Source organism: Augochlora pura, chromosome 1 (genome assembly GCF_028453695.1).
Source record: "Augochlora pura isolate Apur16 chromosome 1, APUR_v2.2.1, whole genome shotgun sequence".
Classification (NCBI taxonomy): domain Eukaryota; kingdom Metazoa; phylum Arthropoda; class Insecta; order Hymenoptera; family Halictidae; genus Augochlora; species Augochlora pura.
Window position 1 is genome coordinate 9,538,931 of NC_135772.1, and position 22,822 is coordinate 9,561,752.

General features: G+C 38.9%; 1 protein-coding gene across 3 annotated transcripts in view; it reads left to right on the top strand.

Annotated features, from left to right (window-relative positions):
* Positions 1 to 3,293: 3,293 nt before the first annotated feature.
* Positions 3,294 to 22,822, top strand: part of Cher (filamin A protein cher) — a 138,603-nt gene continuing 119,074 nt past the window's right edge. For all 3 annotated transcript variants that reach the window (XM_078181034.1, XM_078181052.1, XM_078181043.1), the window contains exons 1-3: positions 3,294 to 3,423; positions 7,483 to 7,851; positions 15,729 to 15,959. In XM_078181034.1, the coding sequence (XP_078037160.1) occupies positions 7,587 to 7,851; positions 15,729 to 15,959 (496 nt within the window). In that variant the 5' untranslated portion in view covers positions 3,294 to 3,423; positions 7,483 to 7,586. The remainder of the gene's footprint in view (positions 3,424 to 7,482; positions 7,852 to 15,728; positions 15,960 to 22,822) is intronic.

Here is a 22,822-nt window from a genome sequence, read left to right on the forward strand (position 1 = left end):
GAAGCGTTTAAGTAAAGAAAACAAGATTGCAGCGGGCACGAATCGGCGAGTAAACACACTTCGCCCGGAAGCGTTCCGTGGATTAGAGCAAAAGAATAACAGGGCTAGGTGTGAAAAAAAAACAAAACAAAAAAAGAACACGTAAAAAGAGAAGATCGGTTGCATTTCCCTCCTCGCCCGGCCCGTTTTCTTTCTCTGTTTCTCTTTTCCTCCGGGAACGATGGGTATCGCGAACAATTTAAATGAATTTGCATGGATTTTCCATTTATCCGTCTGCCGTCCGTTTATTGCATATTTATCGAAAGCGGCGAGCAACTAATGCGATAAATTTCAATAAGCCCACCGGGCGACGCGTCACTCGGCAACTTTAATATTCATACAAATTCGGTGAATACTCGCTAAAGCCAAGGGATGGGCGGACGCGTCGTAATGTTCGCGAAATCAGGAAACGCAAGCGGCTTAAGCCACCGGTGCCTCGGTCGCAGAGCTTCTCCGGCTACGCGCGTACGAAGACACGAACGATCCTCCGGACCAGGATGCTGATTTACGATCGAAAGTCCAAGTCGGGAACGATTCCAGCGAGATCCACTCGAGCCGGCAATCCACTGGCTAACCTCTGTCATGTTACTCCGGCGGCTGTGCTGCGCGACCTCCTGCCGATCCGTCGCGCGCATGACAATCGTTTTCTTTAATTAAACATTGCTGTTTCTTCGAAACTTTACTAGCGGCGGCGTCTTTTGTCTATCCTCCCGCGCTTAAGCGACGTCGAACGCTCGTTTTGTCGGCTTAACCCCTTGCACTACGATTCCTTTCACGCTGCATTGATTAACACTTATTTGTCGTTAATATTTTCCTTAATAAGACCAGACAATTCTTGTTTCTTTTATTGTCTTCATGTACGTTCGTTTTCAGACTTTGATAATAGAAAAATAAATTTGATTTTCCTTTAAAATAGATGAGTAATATTCGCCTATTTAGTAGATCTCGCATGAAATTTGTATCACGAGTCTAACTCGTAGTTATAGTGCAAGGGTTAGCTTGTCCCTGGATATCAATTATTGGGTTGGCAAGAAAGTAATTTCGGTTTGCACCAGTAGATAGCGTTATGTTTGATTCGTTATTCTTTGTCAATGTTAGAATTTTTTTTCTTTTGAGATTTGATAGTCAATACCTCTAGGTTGCTTTAGAAACAAATTCCGTGTAATTTTGTTTACAACTGTTAGTTTACGGCCAGTTTTAATATGGAGTGCGAAAAGCAGCATTTTCGACACATTTTACTTTTTTATTTTCATAAAGGCAAGAAAACGGTCGAGGCTCAGAAAGAGACATGTGAAGTTTATTGTGTTGATTGTTTAACAGAACGCACGTGTCGGAATTGCTTTAAACAATTTCGTTTTGGAGATTTCTCATTGAAAGATGACCAAACGGTCGACCTTTTGAAGTTGATGATGACAAAATAAAAACAATAATTGAATCGAATCGTCATATAACTGTGCGAGAGATTGCAAAACAGTTAAATGTATCACACACAACAATTAAAAATCATATAAGAGGTCTTGGACTTGTTAAGAATCTCGATATTTGAGTTCCGCACGAATTGAAAGAAATTCACCTAACACAACGAATCAATATTTGTGATACGCATTTCAAACGTAATGCAATCGAGCCTTTTTTGAAACGAATTATCACTGACGATGAAAAATGGATCGTCTACAATAATTGTAATCGAAAAAGATAATGGTCTAAGCATGATGAACCAGCACAAACCATATCAAAAGCTAAGTTGCATCGAAAAAAGATCATGCTGTCAATTTGGTGGGGTTACAAAGGTGTTGTGTATTTTGAGCAGCTTCCAAACAACCGAACGATCAACTCAGATGTTTATTGCCAACAACGTGTGAAATTGGAGGAAGCAATCAAAAAGAAAAGGCCAGAATTGGCAAATCCCAAAGAAATCGTGCTCCACCACGACAATGCGGGGCCTCACACATCTTTAACAACACGTACGAAACTATTGTAGCTTGGTTGGGAAGTGATGTCGCATACTCCATACAGCCTCGACCTTGCCCCATCAGATTATCATTTATTTCGTAGTTTACAAAACTTCTTAAATGGTAAAAATTTCAGCAATAACGATCACCTCAAATCGCACTTGGTTGAGTTTTTTGCTGTTAAGGACCAAAAATTCTATGACCGCGGGATTATGAAGTTAACAGAAAGATGGCAAAATGTCATCGAACAGAATGGAAGATATTTGACTGATTAAAGTTCATTTTTTGTATAGAAAAAATTGAGTTTTATGTCACACTGAAAACCCGAAATTACTTTCTTGCCAACCGAATAGGTACAGCGCGGAGTCGGATATTTGGGCTAAAAAACTGTGGCGAAGTCGATTTCAAAAATTATAAAGAATTTAAAATTGTTACTTTCCGAGATAGTTAAATGTTCCAATACCTTTCCTTTCATTCGATTCGCCCGTGATTTCCTTCGTTAATTAACCAACTTCTAAATTGTACGTTAAGCACGAAAATCAACTCGACAAATTCCCATAAAATCTAAGTAAACTGAGTAGTAACGGAACAGAAACTAGGGCATTCAAATTTATCACAGTGAATGCAACATATCTGCTTATATTATATATGTTGGCTCGAAGTAATATTGTTTTATGGTACAGATACAATTATGTTTATTTTTTACAAAAGAGGATATTCATATGTCGGTAATCGGCAAAAGTTGTGCGGTTGTATTGTCAACGTACAAGTTAAGCAATCTGGATGCTATTACAATACTTGCGCATGCATCGTAGTGATTTTACTTATTCTCCACTTTGTTCCACAACTTTATTTTTCTTGTACTAGGCGAGAAATAATTATAAACTAGTAGGAATAACAGAAAACATAAGAAATAAGTTCCAAAACAGTGTAATCTGTTCATTTGAGAGCACCAATGCTCAAAGACCAGCGCGTAATTTGAGAAGCAGGAAAGAATAAGAGCCATTGTTTGATGCGAGTAAATCTTGAAGTCGGGATTCCTGTAATTAGAAAAATTCAGTTCGACTCTATTAGAGTAACGTAGATGGTCGCCTCGCGCGATTAGAGGGCCGGAGTGAGCAGCCGATTGATTAATCGTTGGATTCTGTAGTTTCAGAGAGCGTGTTTTCCGCTGCCGTTGGGGTCGGGGTGGGTGGCTACACCTGGGGTGCTCCCACGCCACCACCTGGATCACCCTACAGTCCTGTCCCTGTGACGCAGCTCGAACTACTGGCCAAGAATTTGGCCAGTTTGGCTCCTCCGGGTCAACAGGCGCTCAGTCTTCAAGGTGTCGGTGTGAACGTCGGAAGTTTACATCACGCACAACATACTCAGCACACTCAACACACGCAGCACACGCTCAACCTGACCGGTCTTCATCATCTGCATCATGGTGAGTAATTTCCAGCGTAATTTGCATCCTCCTATACTCGATCTTCCGTATAGATTCGGAGGATAGAGGATAAGTTGTCACGATTTTAACTCAAATAATTTTTTCCTCACTAATAGTCTTTTTGTTAATTGTCGGATGAGATGGCACACGCTTTCTTCTTATTATTTCATTCCATTTCTTTTTTAATAAAACAATTCAACGTGTTTTATTCGATAAATGTAAAATGAATTATAGCCGAAAACAGATCAAAAGGAATTATTGTTATAAGTTGCAGACGATAGAAAAATGTTATAGCAAACTGGTCACCGGTTTCTATGTTCGTGATAAAAAAATCTTTCGAATTTTATTTCCAATATATGCCTGGCAAACGCGTCAATTCTTTGCGTTTTTTTCCCGCAGCATTGTAACAATATGTAGAATGTATACAATGTAACAATGTCAGTCAGATTGAATGGTTTTGTCAACTTTGTTGGTGTGCTGCGGATTTACTTTTCGTTTGCTTTCCATCGTGTATGCAGAATTCGGCGCGGCGAGGAAATAATTAAAAATTCGGGCTTTTGAACCGTACGGGCGCAAGTCTGACGGTATTGCATGAAATGTAATAAATCGCATTCGCGATGTGCAGTCTGCGTATGAAAAGACAAGATGAATGCTTTAAATCTTGTTTTACGAAAGCGATAAATCTCTGCAGAACGTTTTTTGAAATATCCAATGTTCTACTCTATTTTTCTTGTATCGTCTACAGTGGGTGAAAAAAAGTATTGGCAGAACCAGTTTTCCTTGAATATCTTTAAACTATAAAGTAATCTACTAACGTTAACTATGTTTATTGGTGTCTTTTGACGCACATAAATAGTATGTTTACTGAGAAGTCTCAGTTATTTGTTATAAGGAAATAAAGTCAAGGAAACGGAAAATCCAGAGTCAAAAAAGTGTTGGCACACGTACGATTTTGCTAGAAGAGCAAGTGTTACTCGCTTTCGTACGCGACAATTTCAGATTCAAGAACGCAAGCATAAACAGAATTTGCTGTTGCGAATCTCTTACCTCATTTGACACAATCAGTACGTGTTTACGCTCCGAACAAAAATCATGTCTACGAAGAAGAGCGTGCGAAATGAAATTATTTCATTACACGAAAGTGGTAAAAGTTACAGAAAAATCGGCAATTCGTTAAATTTAAGTTTGTCAACAGTGAAAAATGTAGTAAAGAAATGTAAGGAAACATGTAGCGTTGAGAACAAATCGAGATCAGGTCGCCGGAAAGTACTTACCACTAGAGAACGAAGAGGTATCATCAAAGAAGCAATAAAAAATCCTTTTGTAAGTGCCGAAAGTTTAGCTGTTGGCATCGCAACATATTCGGGAAAAGAAGTGAATGCCCAAATAGTTCGAAATGTTTTACAGTCTGAGAAAATTTATGGTAGAGGAGCGAGAAAAAACCGTTCATTAATGAGAAGAATAGGGAGAAACGGCTCGGGTTTGCAAAAATATATGTAAGTAAGACAATGGAATTTTGGAAGAACGCTATTTTCTCAGATGAGAGCAAGTTCAATCTTTTCGGCTCTGATGGAAAAAGATTTGTATGGAGGAAACCGAACAGCGAATTAAATCAAAAGAATATTATTCCTACAGTAAAACACGGCGGTGGTCATGCCATGGTATGGGGCTGTATGTCATATGATGGAGTAGGAAATTCGGCTTTTATTGACGATACAATGAATGCAAGCGCCTATATCGACGTGTTGCGAAATAATTTGTTAACGAGTGCAATAAAAATGGGCATAAACGAATCGTTTCGATTCCAACAAGACAACGACCCGAAGCACACGCCATGGAAAACAAGGGAATGGTTATTGTACCAAAACAATTCCCTACATCGCCTCAATCGCCGGATATTAACCCGATAGAAAATCTTTGGCATATTTTAGATTTCAAAGTACGAAAAGTAAAATTAAAAATAAAAATGATCTAAAAGCGACGCTTTTCGAAGAGTGGTCTAACATTTCATCGGAAATTACGCAGAAACTTATCGAATCGATATCTAATCGATTAAAAGCCGTAATTATGCCTAAAGGCATGCACACCAAACATTAAATAAGTTTAATTGTACACTTCTACAATTGCGCAACACTTACTCTTGTAGTAAAATCGTACGTGTGCCAATACTTTTTTGACTCTGGATTTTTCGTTTTCTTGACTTTATTTCCTTATAACAAGTAACTGAGACTTCTCAGTAAACATACTATTTATGTGCGTTAAAAGACACTAATAAACTAGACATAGTTAATGTTAATAGACTACTTTATAGTTCAAAGATATTCAAAGAAAACTGGTTCTGCCAATACTTTTTTGACCCACTGTATGTTATTTATAGGAGGGGAGGGATATAGTAGACCCATGAATGGTCTCACGTTAAGTGACGAATATCGACTCCATACATCCCCTCATTAACAGAGTCATTTAATTAATGAAGCTGACACCCGAAGAATAAAATTGACCATAGAAGTAATATTAGTTTCTACAATTTTGTATTTTAAAGATATTAATGCCGTTCAGTTTGTTCGATGTATTACGATAAAAATTAATTTCTAGAGTTAGTTAACCCCTTGCACTATTATAACGAGTCAGACTCGTGATACATATTCCATGCAAGATTTAATAAATATTAATATTATTAATTTCTTCTACATCCAAATAAAAATAAATTCTTCCGTTATCAAAGCTTAGAAAGAAAACCACATAAAGACAATAAAAGGAACAAAAATTGTCTGGTCCTTTCATTAAAAATATTAAGGATAAATAAGTACCGATCAACGCAGCGTGAAAAAAGAATCGTAGTGCAAGGGATTAAAAATTAGTGTCATACGTACGTGACTGACACGACATTCGACGTATCAAAAGCAAAAGCGATAGCTAAAGAGAAAAGTTGAAATGTTGTTGATAGCGTGAGAGCGGAAATTATTACTCGAGAACTAACCAATGCTATGCGAACATTGTGAGAGTAGGATAACGCTGACGATTGCAGTTGCTGACTTACCGAGCGCACTGTTGAAAAGCGTGGCTGATTACGTAACTAGAATTAAGAGAATTATTCCACGATGAAAGTTTTCGCTCAGCGTTTGAATGAAAAAGAGGGGCGGGGAGGGGGGGGGGGGGGGAAACTCGCGGATGGCAGGAGGTAGAAAATTATAGTATTTGTCTGGAAAGGATGCTTGAAATTTAGACTTGTGGTATCCCGAGGAGAGTCTGAGATCGGATAGAGTAATTTTCAGAAAGAATGCATAAGGAGGAAACTTGATTTGTTCAGATATCGAACGAAGTTGGACAAACGAATACCATTGTGTTCTATTCTTACAATTGTTTACTTTACGTATTACGAGATTAAAGATTAATTTCGTTTCTGTTAGTCAAAATTAAGCCGCAGGGGAACGCAGCAGGAAGAATAAACTCATCATGAATTATTTGAAGATAATTTTCGATATCGAAACTTGGTATTACAGCCATTTTTCAACCGTCTCTACAATTGTTTGAATAAAAATTTGAAATACGTTCTTAAACCTGAGACACGTTTAATGAGAAACATTAAAAATTTACTGTCTTTATTAACTTGTCTTTCATACCGTAGTAACGCCAATAAGTTTGTGCTGAGATTCATTATTTATAAGCATTATGTTCAGGTATAATTAATTTGTGTAATGTCTTGTTTGATAAATATGATATTAATTATGTCGGAGAACAAACCATAGCCACAGCAATTTATCACACCATAGTAATCGGCTCTCCACTGTCCTACATTCTTAAACAGTTAGCTGTTTTCGACGAGTACACAGCCGTTTTTAAAAAAGAGGCAAGATTTCGTATTACGACGAGTATATTCGTCCAAAAAGGATAACTGGTTAAAGAGGAAGGCGTGCTAATCAACGCAGTTATGAAAGAAATTGTGAGTCGCAAGATCGTTGCGTCTTAGAGATCGTCGATCTCTAAGCCAAAATTGCATCTGCCCCGTGACGCGTCGATCGAACCGTATAAAACGAAAGAACGGATCTTTTTGAACAGGTGGCCTGCACCAGAACGCGTTCTCGCCGCAACTGTCGCTGGTCACCGGGAGCACGCCGACCCTAACGATCAACAGTTTCTCGTCGCCGAATTCGACGGGGAACATGGTGCCGACGACGGGTGTGGTTCTCCAGGAGTATCAGTCGCCGACAGGTTCGACTACCGGATGCTCGGTCACCGTGAACGGCACCTCGTGCCCGACGAGCTCGACGACGAGCACCATGGTGATGCAGGGGCCGGAGCAGACCACCGGCAACCAGGTCGTCCAGGCTATCGGCAAGAAACGAGAGGCTTTCCTGCCCAGTCAAGGTCAGCCGGTGAAACTGGAGAACAAATCGACTAGGCAGCCCTGCGTTTGCAGGAACAGTGGTACGTATAGAAGGCGACCGTCTTCTTCGCGCGGTTCTTTTATTTTACTCGCCTGTTCCCATCTTCCAAAGCCGACGCGCGACTGTGACGTGCTTTTTAACGATCCGACCCGAGGTTTACGATCGGACCCCGAATTTCATCCGAACGAGCCGCTTAGAGGCGACGCTCTTAAAATAAGAGAACGAGATCGGACGTGTACCGGCTTTGGCGTTTCCAGTTCGCGATCTTCTCCCGGGTAATCGATCCTGCCCAAAGGGTCAGGCTCGACTTTTAACGTTTGCTACGCGTGATGTTCGGTCACTCTCGCAATCGGGTTTTACATCTGGGAAAATTAATACGATTTCCCTCGAAGCTTGCCTGTATCCGTCATCAGCGTATCCAAACATAGTTGAGAGAACGCGTTTTCAGTTTAGAAAAAATTGCATCAGTTCTGTTATCTTGTCTTCACTGGGAAACAGATGGAAATTCCATACTATTCGTTTTTCTTTGAAAAAACGATAGAACTGTGCTCGAAATTTCCGTAAAGCTACCAGAAATCTTGTGATTGTTTCAAAGCAATGAAAAGATAACGCAAGAGTAGCGGTTTAGGATTAATAAAGGAAACCGTAGAACGTTATTGCATTCGTAGACACAATGTCTATTCAGAAGAAGCGATATTTTTTACGTTCAGTCTATATTTGACAAAAGGAAGACGCTATTTGAAAATATGAAAATAGGATTAATTTATTTGAAATCGATAGATTTAGCTTGTATTACTATTATTTCAACATGTGTACAAAGTGAAGTCAAATTTTATAAATATATTTTTTGACGTATTAGCAAGAAATCGCGCAAGAAGGGAACCGACATCTTCATTGTCATTTGTCAATCAGTGCTCGTAACGAACGACTGTAGACTATGATATTTCTTTAAATGTATATAAATTGATTACAAAAGTCTACTAGAGCTTCCAAATTCCAATGACGAAACAAAGATCATTGTTGAAAATAACAATGAAACGTTTCAATTTGATATATTTAAACATCATTCTTTGACAGATTTGTATTAAGTTGGTGCATATGAAATGTAGGAATTTTAAGTGTATATCTAACATTGCATATCTTTTTCCAAAAGCTGTTTATTTAATTAAAATATGCTCCATTTGCTTCGATATACTTTAGAAATTCACAATATACTTAAAGAAATTCTGATCTTTAAAATCGATAAACTCTGATATGAAATTATTCAGACTGCCCTTATTTTCATACTGTTTAGCCCTGTTCTCAATGTTTAAACAAGTGAAAGTCGATTGGCGAAAGATGCGACGAATAAACTGGATGCTGCAAAATTGAATCTTTCAATTAATTTCTTTTCGCAATTATTTTGTACGGCGTATGCGACCGAGACGAGATTCAAAATAAATAACAAAATGGAACGCTTTTGACAAAATCTTCTCCGTTGAAATGTGACTCTGGCGATAGACGATACGACTATAAACGAGATTATGCCGAAAACAAAAAGCATAACGAAAGCAGAGAGACAACGTTCACGTGCAAAGGAAATCCGACATTTCATATGCACCAACTTAATATTATAACGAGTCAGACCCGTGATAAAGATTTTACGCATAATCGACTGAATAAACGTTGTTCGTTTCTTCGAAATCGAAACGGATGTTTCCGTGGTCAAGATCTAGGAATTAAAGCAAAGGGAAGACGTAAAAGAGAAACAATCGTCTCGTTCTGACAGAGAAATTATTAATCCTTTGTAATATCACATCCTAAAATAATTGTTACATTATCAAATTTGTTTATACAATATTTAAAGAATTGTTGAAAATGTAACTGTTACATAAATCACAAAAGTGGATATTATATGCATAGAACACACTGTTAGTCATATAAAATGAAAATACGACAGAAAAACTGTTTTGGACCTAGAGTTAAAATGGTTTCAATTGGAAGTCGTAATGAAAACGGTTAATCACTTATAATAACGTGTCAAATTCGTTACGTGAGCTCTTAAGTCTAGATGCTACGTACCTCTTTTAAATCGAAATAAGATTCTACCTTTCAAAGATCAATAATTAAAGCTTAACCCTTTTAGCACCGAGCGAAAGGAGCGTACCTAAGCGAAGAATACCGGGCCGAATCGACGAACTTGCAGAGGGTTGAAAAAATGCTCGTAAAAACCAAAGTAGGAGTGATATTTACAAAATTTAAATAGCAGCATATTGCGAAATAAATGGAGAATAAAACGATGCCAATTGTGTTTCAATATTTGTTGAAAATCATAAGAATAACATAAATATAAGACATCATGAAAATCGTACAAAGTGATTTCTCTTTTTCATACCGTAATTGCACATAAAAAAACATCGTTTGGTCACGGCTTAATACATATCATGTAGTATGATGTATAGACATCGCATTTTGCAATAATTTGCAATGGAATAGCTGGTATCAGAGAAACCATGCCGTGTCGACGGATATCCAAGGGATATCCCGTGTCCCGTTTCTATTAGGTTGGCAAGAAATTAAAGTCGGTTTTCGAACTTTCGAACTTTGACGCATGCTTTGGGATAACAATTCATTTTTTTCTATTTACTTTCCAATGTCATCTTACAGTGCAGATGTCGTGCTGCATGCTGATAGGTATGCTTTTGTTTGCACTGTTAATTTGTGCTCACTTGAAGTTATTCACTTCGAAATGGATACCAAGCAAGTTCGTGTAACATTCGTCCGAAGAATTTATCAATTCCAGAACAACAGAATTTTACGCTACCGGAATTAACAAACTGTCAATTTATTGGCAAAAATGTGTAGATTGTAATGGATCTTATTTTAATTAAAAAAACTTATTCCGATTTCTCATGTGTCGATTTAAAGATATAGTTTGGAAACCGACATTATTTTCTTACCAACTTAATACCTCATCACTCTAACGTATACAGACCCTCGGCACTAATCAGCATAAGATATAACAAAAAGTTAACTCAAATAAACATTTTGTCACTTGTGTCGCATCGAATTTGAACGATTTTAACATTTTATAAAGTTATTTTGAAACGCAGATCTCTTGTGACGAATATAATAAGGTATCAACGGAGGCGCAACGATATATCGTCGTTGGTATTTTTGGCAAGTGCACCAAACGACCATATATCGTCGTTCGATGCTAAGAGGGTTAAAGTAAAGATCAGCATTCACAAAATATAAATTGTCTGTCTCGTCTGAAAATTGATTAGCGACAAACAAGTGCATCAGCATGCACTAGTGTACTAGCATGCTAATCGAGCACAGCTATGAAAAAATCGTGGTGCAAGCTATTAACAATGTTGCAAGAAACGAATAGGTTGCACATCTTTAGAATACTCGTGGTAGCTTATGTTTCTCTACTTCGAAAGAACATCGAGAAAGGCCGTTCACGGTAGTTTCCGACGACAAAATGGCGCGTACTCGCGGGAACCAGGAAGCTACCGATGCGACCGACGACGCTGATGCAATTGACGACCTTGCAGCGACTCCCTTCGCTTGTTCCGCAACACGAAAACGTGTCGGTCGTCCGAGTCGGAAGGGGTGGGGACGACGCGGGTTGTTCGGACGTGAACGAGAAGAGGGCAAAACCGGGTGGGAGAACGGAAGGGAGGCGAGGGGAGTGGCCGAGAACGCTGAAGAAACGACGAGGAAGGTAGAGGACGGATGAACTGGTACCGCGAAAAAATCGTGGAGTCGAGAGTTGGACCGAGACAGCAGGAGAGAAGGAGGAGGACAGGATTGAGGAAGGGAAAAGAAGCAAAGAGGGCAAAAAGCGACGTGGACGGAAGGAAAAAGACGCAAATGAGAAGAAGTGGTTTTCAAATAAGGGGGTAAAAAAGAGCGGCAAACATAGTAGGAGGAAGCAACCTATGAACAGGGTCTCGCGGTGAAAAAGGAGACGCGAAAATCAGAAAAGAGAGAGAAGGATGGACGAGCTTACGCAAGATTCTCCGGCTTCTATATTTACTGTAAGAACCGACTGTGACTTCTCTCGCTCTCCGCGTCTTTCTCTCTTTGTCTCGCTTCGTCTCTCCGACGTGTACTCTTTGGTATCCCCGACGCTACGCCAGTTTTACGGTTCGTTTTCATGATTCATTCCGCTACACCACGTGGCTCAGCCGACGCTTCCCACGGCGGACTACTTGTTCGGCCGAACAGTCGCGGCGACGACTTTTGCTGGCCAAAAGTTCTTCGTTATCGAAACTTCGCTGACAATCGGTAAATCACGCGGAATACCGTGAAAACTATGCCGAGCCGTGCGATTCTCGAGCGGCTGCGGCCGGGCTGAACCAATATTTCTATAGCATTCCGTGAACATCGCGTTCGTCACGCGTGATATTTCGTCTTGGAAGTTATGCGGTCTCACGTGACAGCCAGTGATTTTATGTGAAAAATAAGTCGGAGACGGAACAACATTTCCTAAGCCGAGCTTCGCAGAGACGCGCACCAGACGATAGGTATTATTATTACACTTTACCGGACGTCCAACTCATTTATATTGCTGGGGCATATACGAAATGTCAGTTTTTAGTACGCGTAAGTGCTCGTATCCTTTCTTATATTATTATGATCTTGTTTCTGAAATTTTACAGTCGTATTGTGTATTTCTAGCCTCGTATTTTGCCAAAATTCTGTATTTCTGTCGTTTATTTTAAGCTCTGTACGAGTGTGAGTTCTGCGGATATTCGTGCCGTTGTTTTACGAGCCGAGTTTATTATATTCCAAAGACTTTTTTAAAAACGGTATCTATATGTTAATATTTGTTGGGAATTGTGTATCGTAGCAAATGGGTTATATCTTAACCAAATATATAACATTTTTACTATTCATTTAAACATCCGACATACAATATTATATGCACCGATCTAATAAATAGATCTTTGCAAATTCGACGATGTTCTTCCCCGTCTCCGCACACCGGGAGATTCCAAGATACAGGAATGAATCTGTTCGATTGTTCTATCTTATCTGCGAATTCGTCGGAGAACGGATCCACCGTAACCGAAGGGTCGCTTAAAGTTTAAGCCTTAAACGAAAGCCAGCTGGTATCGCGCGGCTCAGGCGTTTCGAACGTGATAGAGTTTCGTGAGAGCTCGTCAAATTGTAGGTCGGCCATAAAAGTCTCGTTTCATTCGCAAAGTTATTGGTCATCCTGATCGTTCCAGCGTGACACAAAGAGCCCCGCCAGTGTGTCCGGGACAACGAAATTCACGGAAGCCACGGCGGAAAGGATGTTCGCTGGCCATATAATTCCCACTACTTTGTGTCGCAAAGTGCTGGACGATATAAATGTTTTCATTGTCGGAGCAAGCGAGCTACGCGCGCGCGCGCGCGCTGTGTACATTGTAAGGCAAATATTCTCTTGGGCCGCGTTCGCTGGCATATATGTTCACGGTACGGACGATACCATCAAGATCCTTCTTTTTTCCGCCGATAGAACCGCTGGCTCGCGAAATTAATGTCGGCGTTGCTCGCGCAGTTATTGACCTCGTTGCGAATTTTGTCTCGCGGATCTGCTCGTGAGACGTTACTCTGATCGACCGATTGCATAAATATCCCTGCAGGCACACTTTTCCCGGCGTCAGTGAAAATTTGGTGGGAAACCTTGCGAAATCCGCGCGACATGCTATCATACTATTAGGTTGTCAAGCATGAAATGGAGCGAAAAATTCACATAATTGAATTCGATTTTCTTTCAATAAAAACTTTTTATTTTTAATCAAAGTACGCACCCGTATTATCGATACACTATTGTCATTTTAGAGGTAACTCATTTATTCCTTCGCTGTAGAAGCTTGGATCACGGGAGTCGATCAACTCTTGAAACGCCATTTTGACAGCCTGTGCGGAATTTAATTTTTTTCAGATAAAAAGTTGTTTAAATTTAAAAAGAAATGATAGTCAGTGGGGGCAAGGTCTGGCGAGTACGGTGGGTGACGGAGAGTTTTCAACTTCACCTCCTGTAGCTTTGACACGGTCATTCGTGCGGCATGTGGTCGAGCGTTGTCGCGCAGAAGAATTCGAGTCGTCCGATTAACTAATTTTGGCTGTTTAATCGCAGGATTTCTCATTATTTCGTCGAGTTGATAACAGTAGCTATCCGCCGTGATCGATTGGCCAGGTTCCATAAAGCTGTGGTGGATGACACCTGAGCCAGACCACCAAACAGTGACTATCAGGTTCTTCTGGTGGATGTCTCGTTTCGGACAGTATTTTGATGGTTCATCTTCGTCCAACCATTGCAATGAACGCTTACGATTATCGTACATGATCCATTTTTCATCGCACGTAACGATTCGATTGAGAAATGGTTCGGCTCTGTTAAATAATGTTAAATAACATTAAATGACGTTATTATAACGTCAAATAATGTTACATAATGATAAATAACATCAAAAATATTAAATAACGTTAAATGACCTTATCATAATGTCAAATAACGTTACATAATGTTAAATAACGTCAAAAATATTAAGTAACGTTAAATGACCTTATCATAATGTTAAATAATGTCGATAAGTATAAAATAACGTTAAATGACGTTCTCTTGGTAAAAAGGAGCGCGAGTACCAAGAAAAATAATACAACTTAGAGAGAGGAGATTTATAGAAAAATAATAACTCGATAACATAAGCACAGATCAATCAGGCGTGAATTTTGTATATTATCAAACTTGTTTATCAATTACTCATTAAATTGCATAGCAAAATATTGTATTTCCATTAATATTCACGTGACCTAAACATTTTGCGAAGCAATTTCCGGTAGTTTGAAGCGAAAGTTTATTATCCCCGATGAAATTGCCTTTATTAAGATAATTAATAAGTTTGTATACATTTTCATGGAATCAGTTAACCTAGTTGCTTGTTTTCAATATCGTAGAACTTTATATTTCTCTATAAACGAATTTCAATTTGACTTATTCGTTCCAATTAATTAGATGGTCTAGGCTGTATGTTTACAAAAAATTGTTCTACCAATTTCAATTCTTTCACATTCGCCAATCGGCGAAACGAGAAGATACACGCGGCAAGAACATTTCCAGAGACGTAGACGGGAAAGGAAATTCTTCCTGGACAGGCAGTTGAAAATCGCCGGTTTAAATCGTCCGATAGCGCAGTTTTTCAATTCCTCGTGATTTTCAAAGCGGCGCACGTCAGTGTTTGAAATGCAGAAAAATGAGGTAATCGCTCGGCGCGAGGTCAGGGCTGCGGAGAGAGGGTGGTCGAAGATTTCCCAGCGAAATCGTTGGAGCTCTTCAACTGTTTTCAGATGATTTAAATCGCAGACGAAAGAACTTTTTCAGTTTTAAGGAGCTGGCGAAACTGTATCAGCAATATGGCACAAAATCAAACAAATATTCTGTTCGCGTAGCTTCGAGCTCTTTCATTTGTTTTACTTTCGCTTTTATTTCGAAACCTGCTTCGAACAACGTATCTGCGGCATCGTTCTTCGTATGATTAAACCGACGTTCAGCGTAATGCGATAGCAGAATTCTGTGAAAGTTTATTATACCGAACCTATTATTTCCATTACTTTAGACGTGATGTCAAGTGGTCGATGTTATGTATAGAGAGTTTAGAAACTGGGATAATTGAATCGTTCAAAATGTATCTAGAAAGTATTGCTCGGTAAAGTATTGCTATATTAACCGCGGTTTCGACAGCAAAGAAACATTATCGAACTGCGATAAAGAAATTAGACTCGAGTGGTTCTTCGATGACGTCTCCGTGAGATGTCATTATAAGTCCAACAGTTGCCGCAGAATCTTAATAGCGTGGCTAGGGTGTGCCCACTTTTTGTCGAATCGCCGCCGATGATTTCTCGTTCTAACCGATTGACTGGCTTCGCAAATTCCAGGCAAGACGAAGGTGGTACATTCCGACGCGGGCTGCAGCAGGACGCTGCCGGTTGCCTCGTCCTGGAACGGGCAGGACGCGAATTGCAATGGCAATGCGAACGGTGCTGGCAACATAGTGAAGAGGGAGCCCCTGACTTCGGTGCCGTGTCAAGTCGCCGAAGTCTCGACCTCTCTTCACGCGACCACCACTTCTGTGAAAATCGAGCCAGTCCCGCCGAAGTCGGAAAACGGTGAGTTTTTCCGTTCAAATGTTTTATAAACCGATAGCGCGAGTCGACGATCGTTCATCGTCGCTCTACTGTTCGGGTTCCGCTATTGGTTCGGGCGGATCGATACGTTTCGAAGGAAATAAATTGCGTAGACCAATCTTTTCATGTTACTGAAAGTTAATAAAAACGATCTCGCGTTGACGATTTAATATAAACGGTATAACGGTATCAATTTAATAAAATACGATTTAATAGTAAAAAGTTATAATAAAAAGATATAACGTGATTATCGCGAAGGAGGATTCCAATGGCGTGATCAGGTATATTTCCACAAGTTGAGATCTCCCTTTTACTTAGGATGTATAATTATATTTTGCTTTCAACAAACCTTTCAACCTTATCTGTTGCACATCTGTCGTAAATCAATATAAGAAAGAGATTCAGAAAGGAAAACATTGAGGTTATATATATATAATATAACCTGTGATGTAATCTGTATGTAATGACATATAACATAGGTGTTCCGTCCCGAAGACAGAAACACCTGGAGTTTCTGCCGATGAGGTTTATGACACGGACGCGAGGAAGGTTATTTTTGAGAAGAAGACTTTTTCTACATCTGGCAACCAGAAGCATGTTAATTTCATTACCACCTTCCTCAATAACCATTACGTGTCATAAAGTTAAAGATTTCTAAGAGAACTGCCTAATTGCATTTTCGAAGCCCACAGCTGGGACGTGCTATAAACCGGGTAATCCGAAGGGTCACCCGAACCGAGTACGCGACGGTACCGCAAGCGTCGTAGGCTGACCTGGGCGATTCCCGTAGCGCTTTTTGACGTTGCAAATTCTACACAACGGAACACGCTCACAACGCGACATGAGGGTGTCGCCGCGTTAAAAAAGGCACTGATTGGTGCTCTACAGCAATCGGCAAAATCCAATCAGTGTCCTTATATCATACCGAAATGCAAGTCTCGAGGGAACCCCCAAAAAGCAGAAACGCCCACACCCCCAGACGACTCCCGAGTTCGACGATCGAACGAGTCGTCAAGTAACACTCTTCTTCAAAACGTCTAACGAGACACATCGGTCCCCATACTTATACTTAGGCAAACCGCTAACATACGAACGAAAGTCTCACAAGGAGACTACGGGAAGCACACACAACAATATCTTAAATATATCCTAGGTAGTTCCTCGTTAAGTCGTCAAACTACCGTGCCGCGTCGAGTGCCGTACATTCTACAACGGAAAACTTCGCGCCTTACAACCGCGAAGCCGAGTCAAGTTCGGACGACACCGCACGCACCTCAACACAGGTTTTATTATATTTTACCCCTTTGCACTCCGCGTCATCATGGATGTTACCTACCAGCGCTTATGAACATTTATATTATTATATAGTATACGTTATATATGTATATATGTATTGGATTGGCAAGAAAGTAATTTCGGTTTGCACCAGTAGATAACGTTATGTTTGTTTCGTTATTCTTTGTCAATGTTAGAATTTTTTTCTTTTAAGATCTGATAGTCAATACCTCTAGGTTGCTTTAGAAACAAATTCCGTGTAATTTTGATTACAACTGTCAGTTTACGACCAGTTTTAATATGGAGCGCAAAAAGCAGCATTTTCGACACATTTTACTTTTTTATTTTCATAAAGGCAAGAAAGCGGTCGAGGCTCAGAAAGAGATATGTGAAGTTTATTGTGTTGATTGTTTAACAGACCGCACGTGTCGGAATTGGTTCAAAAAATTTCGTTCTAGAGATTTCTCATTGAAAGATGACCAACGTTCTGGTCGACTTCCTGAAGTTGATCATGACAAAATAAAAACAATAATTGAATCGAATCGTCATATAACCGTGCGAGAGATTGCAAAACAGTTAAATGTATCGCACATAACAATAGAAAATCATATAAGACGTCTTGGACTTGTTAAGAATCTCGATATTTGAGTTCCGCACGAATTGAAAGAAATTCACCTAACACAACGAATCAATATTTGTGATACGCATTTCAAACGTAATGCAATCGACCTTTTTTTGAAACGAATTATCACTGGCGATGAAAAATAGATCGTCTACAATATTTGTAATCGAAAAAGATCATGGTCTAAACATGATGAACCAAAACAAACCATATCAAAAGCTGAGTTGCATCGAAAAAAGATCATGCTGTCAATTTGGTGGGATTACAAAGGTGTTGCGTATTTTGAGCAGCTTCCAAACAACCGAACGATCAACTCAGATGTTTATTGCCAACAACTTGTGAAATTGGAGGAAGCAATCAAAAAGAAAAGGCCAGAATTGGGAAATCCCAAAGAAATCGTGTTCCACCACGACAATGCGGGGGCCTCACACATCTTTAACGACACGTACGAAACTATTGGAGCTTGGTTGGGAAGTGATGTCGCATCCCCCATACAGCCCCGACCTTGCCCCATCGGATTATCATTTATTTCGTAGTTTACAAAACTTCTTAAACGGTAAAAATTTCAGCAATAACGATGACCTCAAATCGCACTTGGTTGAGTTTTTTGCTGTTAAGGACCAAAAATTCTGTGAGCGCGGGATTATGAAGTTAACACAAAGATGGCAAAAGGTCATCGAATAGAATGGAAGATATTTGACTAATTAAAGTTAATTTTTTGTATAGAAGAAATTGAGTTATATGCCACATTAAAAACTCGAAATTATTTTCTTGTTAGCCCAATACAATGTATATATAATATTATTATAATAATATTCGATTTATATGAATTCGTAGACATCGAGAAATAGTTGCAAAACGCTAATAAACATTAAATGTTTATTCATACACTAGAATTACGATATCCCCTAAGAGGGGACAACGGAGTACAAAGGGTTAAATAACATTTTAATTGTTTCATTCTGGGTCAGCCGCAATTCTATAATGTCACTTCTGCCAAAAAATGGAATGGGTTCGTTTAGGATTAAATATTTACGGCTAAGGAATGGAATTTTTTTCTACTTGAACGAATGGGGTGTCATTCGTACCTAACAAATTACAAAAATTGTTATCATGAGTTAATCTCGTCAAAAATCGCCGAGGATTTAACGACTTCTTTGAGCATTTAGAATTGATATTCTTGACTGTAAAAGAACTAAGAGCATCCGAAAGATGAAAAGGTGTGATTTTGTGTTGAAATCGAGGGTAACGAAATCACATTCGCTCGGAGGAGCGAGGCAGAGGGAGCAAGGTGGATAGTTCGCCATCTCCGTCGTTGCCAAACTCGAAAGTTCAAGAGAGCCCCACTCCTCGGTATGATTCTGACGTCATTTGCCCTGAAGCGTTGCTCTCGGAGCAATCTAGAGCGCTCCGAGAGCAAAGAGCGTTTATTGCCCATGCCTGGTCTAGCCCGTGACTGACACCGACTGCTGCGGCTCGCTTATGTCATGTTCACGGAATGGCACCGCTTCGTAACGCCTCGTGCTCCAAACGCAGTTCTTTATCTAGTGTTAAGTAGTATGCGTTAGATCGCAGATATTCATGCATTTATAGCGTTAGTTTATCAACACCCAAAAATAGCATTAAAAAAGGATCGAATCAACAAAGATCCACGTTACATAAAAAAATGATCGAATCAACAGAGATCAACGCTGACATTTTATTTTCAACGTTTTGCAGTCGGTGACTTCGATTCTGATTTTCATTGTTTTTAAAAATAAGAATCTCTATGGAAGTCTCGTTATCGTGTCTCCAAGAATTGGCGCTCGCATTGGTCAATTAACTTGAGCATTTCGCGAATACCGCTATATAATTAGATTGTCTCTAGTTGCACGCGCGAAATATTTCAGTTCGATAATATCTCTTCCCCTGACATTAGAGAAGAGGATAAGCTTCATTTGATAATTATGTGTATACTTTGATTTGGAAATCTATTTTATAGATGACAGGCAACGCAACATAGTCATTTTATACTGTCAGAATTATGTTCGTCGATTTTTTCCATTTATTCCTGTTGCCGGAGGTCCTCGAAGATCTCATAGTCCGATTTTTTTTTTTAGAAATTCTAGGCAGCATGCCTGAGGTGCCTATTAGCTAAGACGGCTCTCTGGACATATGTTATTGTGCTTTGGAGTTGCGCCAAACGATGCAATTTATGCACAATTATCCAGACAGTTGTGAATAATGCTGTAAAGATTGTAGCAGATATTTAAAAATAAAATCTCGAGAATACAATGGCAGCTGTTACTGCATCAGCGGAGACCTAGAAAATGTGCATAGACGCATGAAAACGGGTTAGCAAAATATTTCAACGTTTGGCCAAATTATTGTAAGACGCAAGAGATGAAAAAGTCGTCCGTCTGACAAGACTAATTCCGGTTAAAGGTACAAACTAGATAAAAAGTAAAAAATAAATTCACGATCCGAGGACAGACACTATGCTTCCAAACCGATGCAAGTAATTAATTAGTGATGGAAAAGTAAATGAAAAATTTCATAGCGTTACAAGTAAAGCGACGAATAAAAAATTAATAGAGTTTGGGTATATTTATTGTAAAAGCACAAATTTAACGTTGATCTGTATGAAACTAACACTTCGTGCAGAATTAGCACTCTACATTTACTACAGATTCTTTTTCAGGGTATTCGGAGGTACGTCACTTGGGCGCATAAGTAGGCTATTTCTATTTCCATAATGTAGGATCATTTTCTCACTGCCTCATTTCCATTGTACGAAAACGCCGCATTACTGTGAAGTGATCAGGCTATAACTGTCTTACCGTCTTATAAAGTATCTGCGGGGTCTTCGACCAATAATAAGTTTGCAGAAACTGTAGCTTGTCGCCAACGTGAAATCATCGTTTTCTAATGTAACGAATTGCTGTAAACGCGCGTTAAATAAAATATAGCGGTCATCAGAGATATTTCTAGACAGAGAAATTTTAGAAATAATTCTAGAATGTCTTTTTCTTTAATGAAATATACAGTGAAAACGGAAATATAACAAGCTTCCAATTTCGGCCGCGTTTAAATGCTTCAAAAATTAACTGAAATTACTTGTGTCTTTTAAAGTAATTAAGGAGAATATGCTGAACAACCGTAACTCTGGTAAATATTACTAGGATGGTGTTAACTTGACATTTGTCTTAAAGAAAGATGCAATGTAACGATATTGGTGAAAATGTTAGGTGCAATTTGTTCTAAGAAAGCAACAGTGTTATAAGTTAGAACGCTTTATTAGGTAAAGAGAATATACTCCATTTATTTGTTCTGAAGTGTGAAAAATTGATTGGTTTAATTATCACACATTAGAACATATGCTAAACGTGTAAGCGATTATTTCAGCTCATTGTTATATTTACGAATTAACATTAAGTTCTCATTCATTTAAGAATATGCATTTCGCAGGCTATGATTCAAATAATATAGGCATCTTCCTTCGATGTATGAATAATTATAGACTTATACGTCTTTAATTACGTCTTAAACAAGATAGATTTGTATTCTTCTATATTAAAAATAATGTAACATAGAAATATACAAATTTAGTTTTTTGGGTGATTTCCGTTTAAATATCAGTGAAAGTGTAAAAGATGCTTTCAGTTTATAAGTATCCACAGCATTGTAAATAAGTAACTGTTTCAGTGACTTTTTATATGTATATCTTATTAATCCATATTGTCAGGTTTTCCTTGAAATATTTTGAATTATTCCAGCACACGTTTTTATAGTTTTTCTTAATAATTTAACTTTAACTGATTTTCACTGATCTACGTAGTTTCAAGCGGAGCCACAGTTCTTTCTCTGTTTAAAACGTTACCTGCCGTTTGCGTTGCAGCTCCGAGCACCGGAAATTGAAACGAAGTCTCGGACAGACGATTTCGATGATCGCGCGAGGTTTAGTTTCGCGGCGAAGGATTCGCGAATGTCGTTTGCGTTATCGATTGCAGCTATTATTGGGTTGACAATTAAGTGATTGCGGATTTTGTTAATGGATGGTCTTAGCACATTCTTTTGTTTTATCAAAGTGTTCAAAGTAATTCAGTTATATTGTTTTCTTACTGTCTGGACTTTCATCTTCAATTTAGTAAGAAAATTGTATCGATTATTTATTTAGTTTCGTTTTTATCACTGTTTGAAGCTGGAAGGACAAGAAGTGCATTTTAGACATATTTTATTGCATTATTTCCAAAAAGGCAGGATTAAAGCACCCGATCTGTATTGTTTTCTTGCTGTTTGGACTTCCCACCTTTAATGTAGTAAGAAAATTGCACCGATTAATTATTTAGTTTCGTTTTTATCACAGTTTGAAGATGGAAGGGCAAGGCGCGCGTTTCAGACATATTTTATTACATTATTTCCAAACAAGCAAACGTCGCGAGCACGATTTTTATGTTATATACAGTATATTAACACATTAAAGGCGGGAGTCGTAGTACTACGATTTATCTCGACTGTAGCTTAAAGGTGGGAGTCGTAGTAATACGATTTATCTCGACTGTAGCTTAAAGGCGGGAGTATTAATACGGTTTGCAACCTTATTGCGCACTTTACATTTGTATTTAGTATGTTTTGTGGTTTGAAGCGTTACCTAGCATACTTTCGTCAAGATCCCCCACCTTTAATGTGTTAAAATGAAGTCTCGAAAGAATGGCAGCGTCAAAATTGCGTTGTCTAATTGAATAAACCTACATTTTTAAGCAGAAGAATTGAATTTTCCTTCTCATTTTAAATCCGCAATTACTTAGTTGCCAACCCAATAGAATGGGAATGCTTGAGGCATGCACGCGGTCGGATAATAGCTAGTTTTTCAACGGGAAATTTCGCGGCGCGCGTAATTAAGCGATTTACATTTTAACGAGAGCGATCGAATCGTTTACACTTATCGAGGGGCTGTTGTCGATTCCTA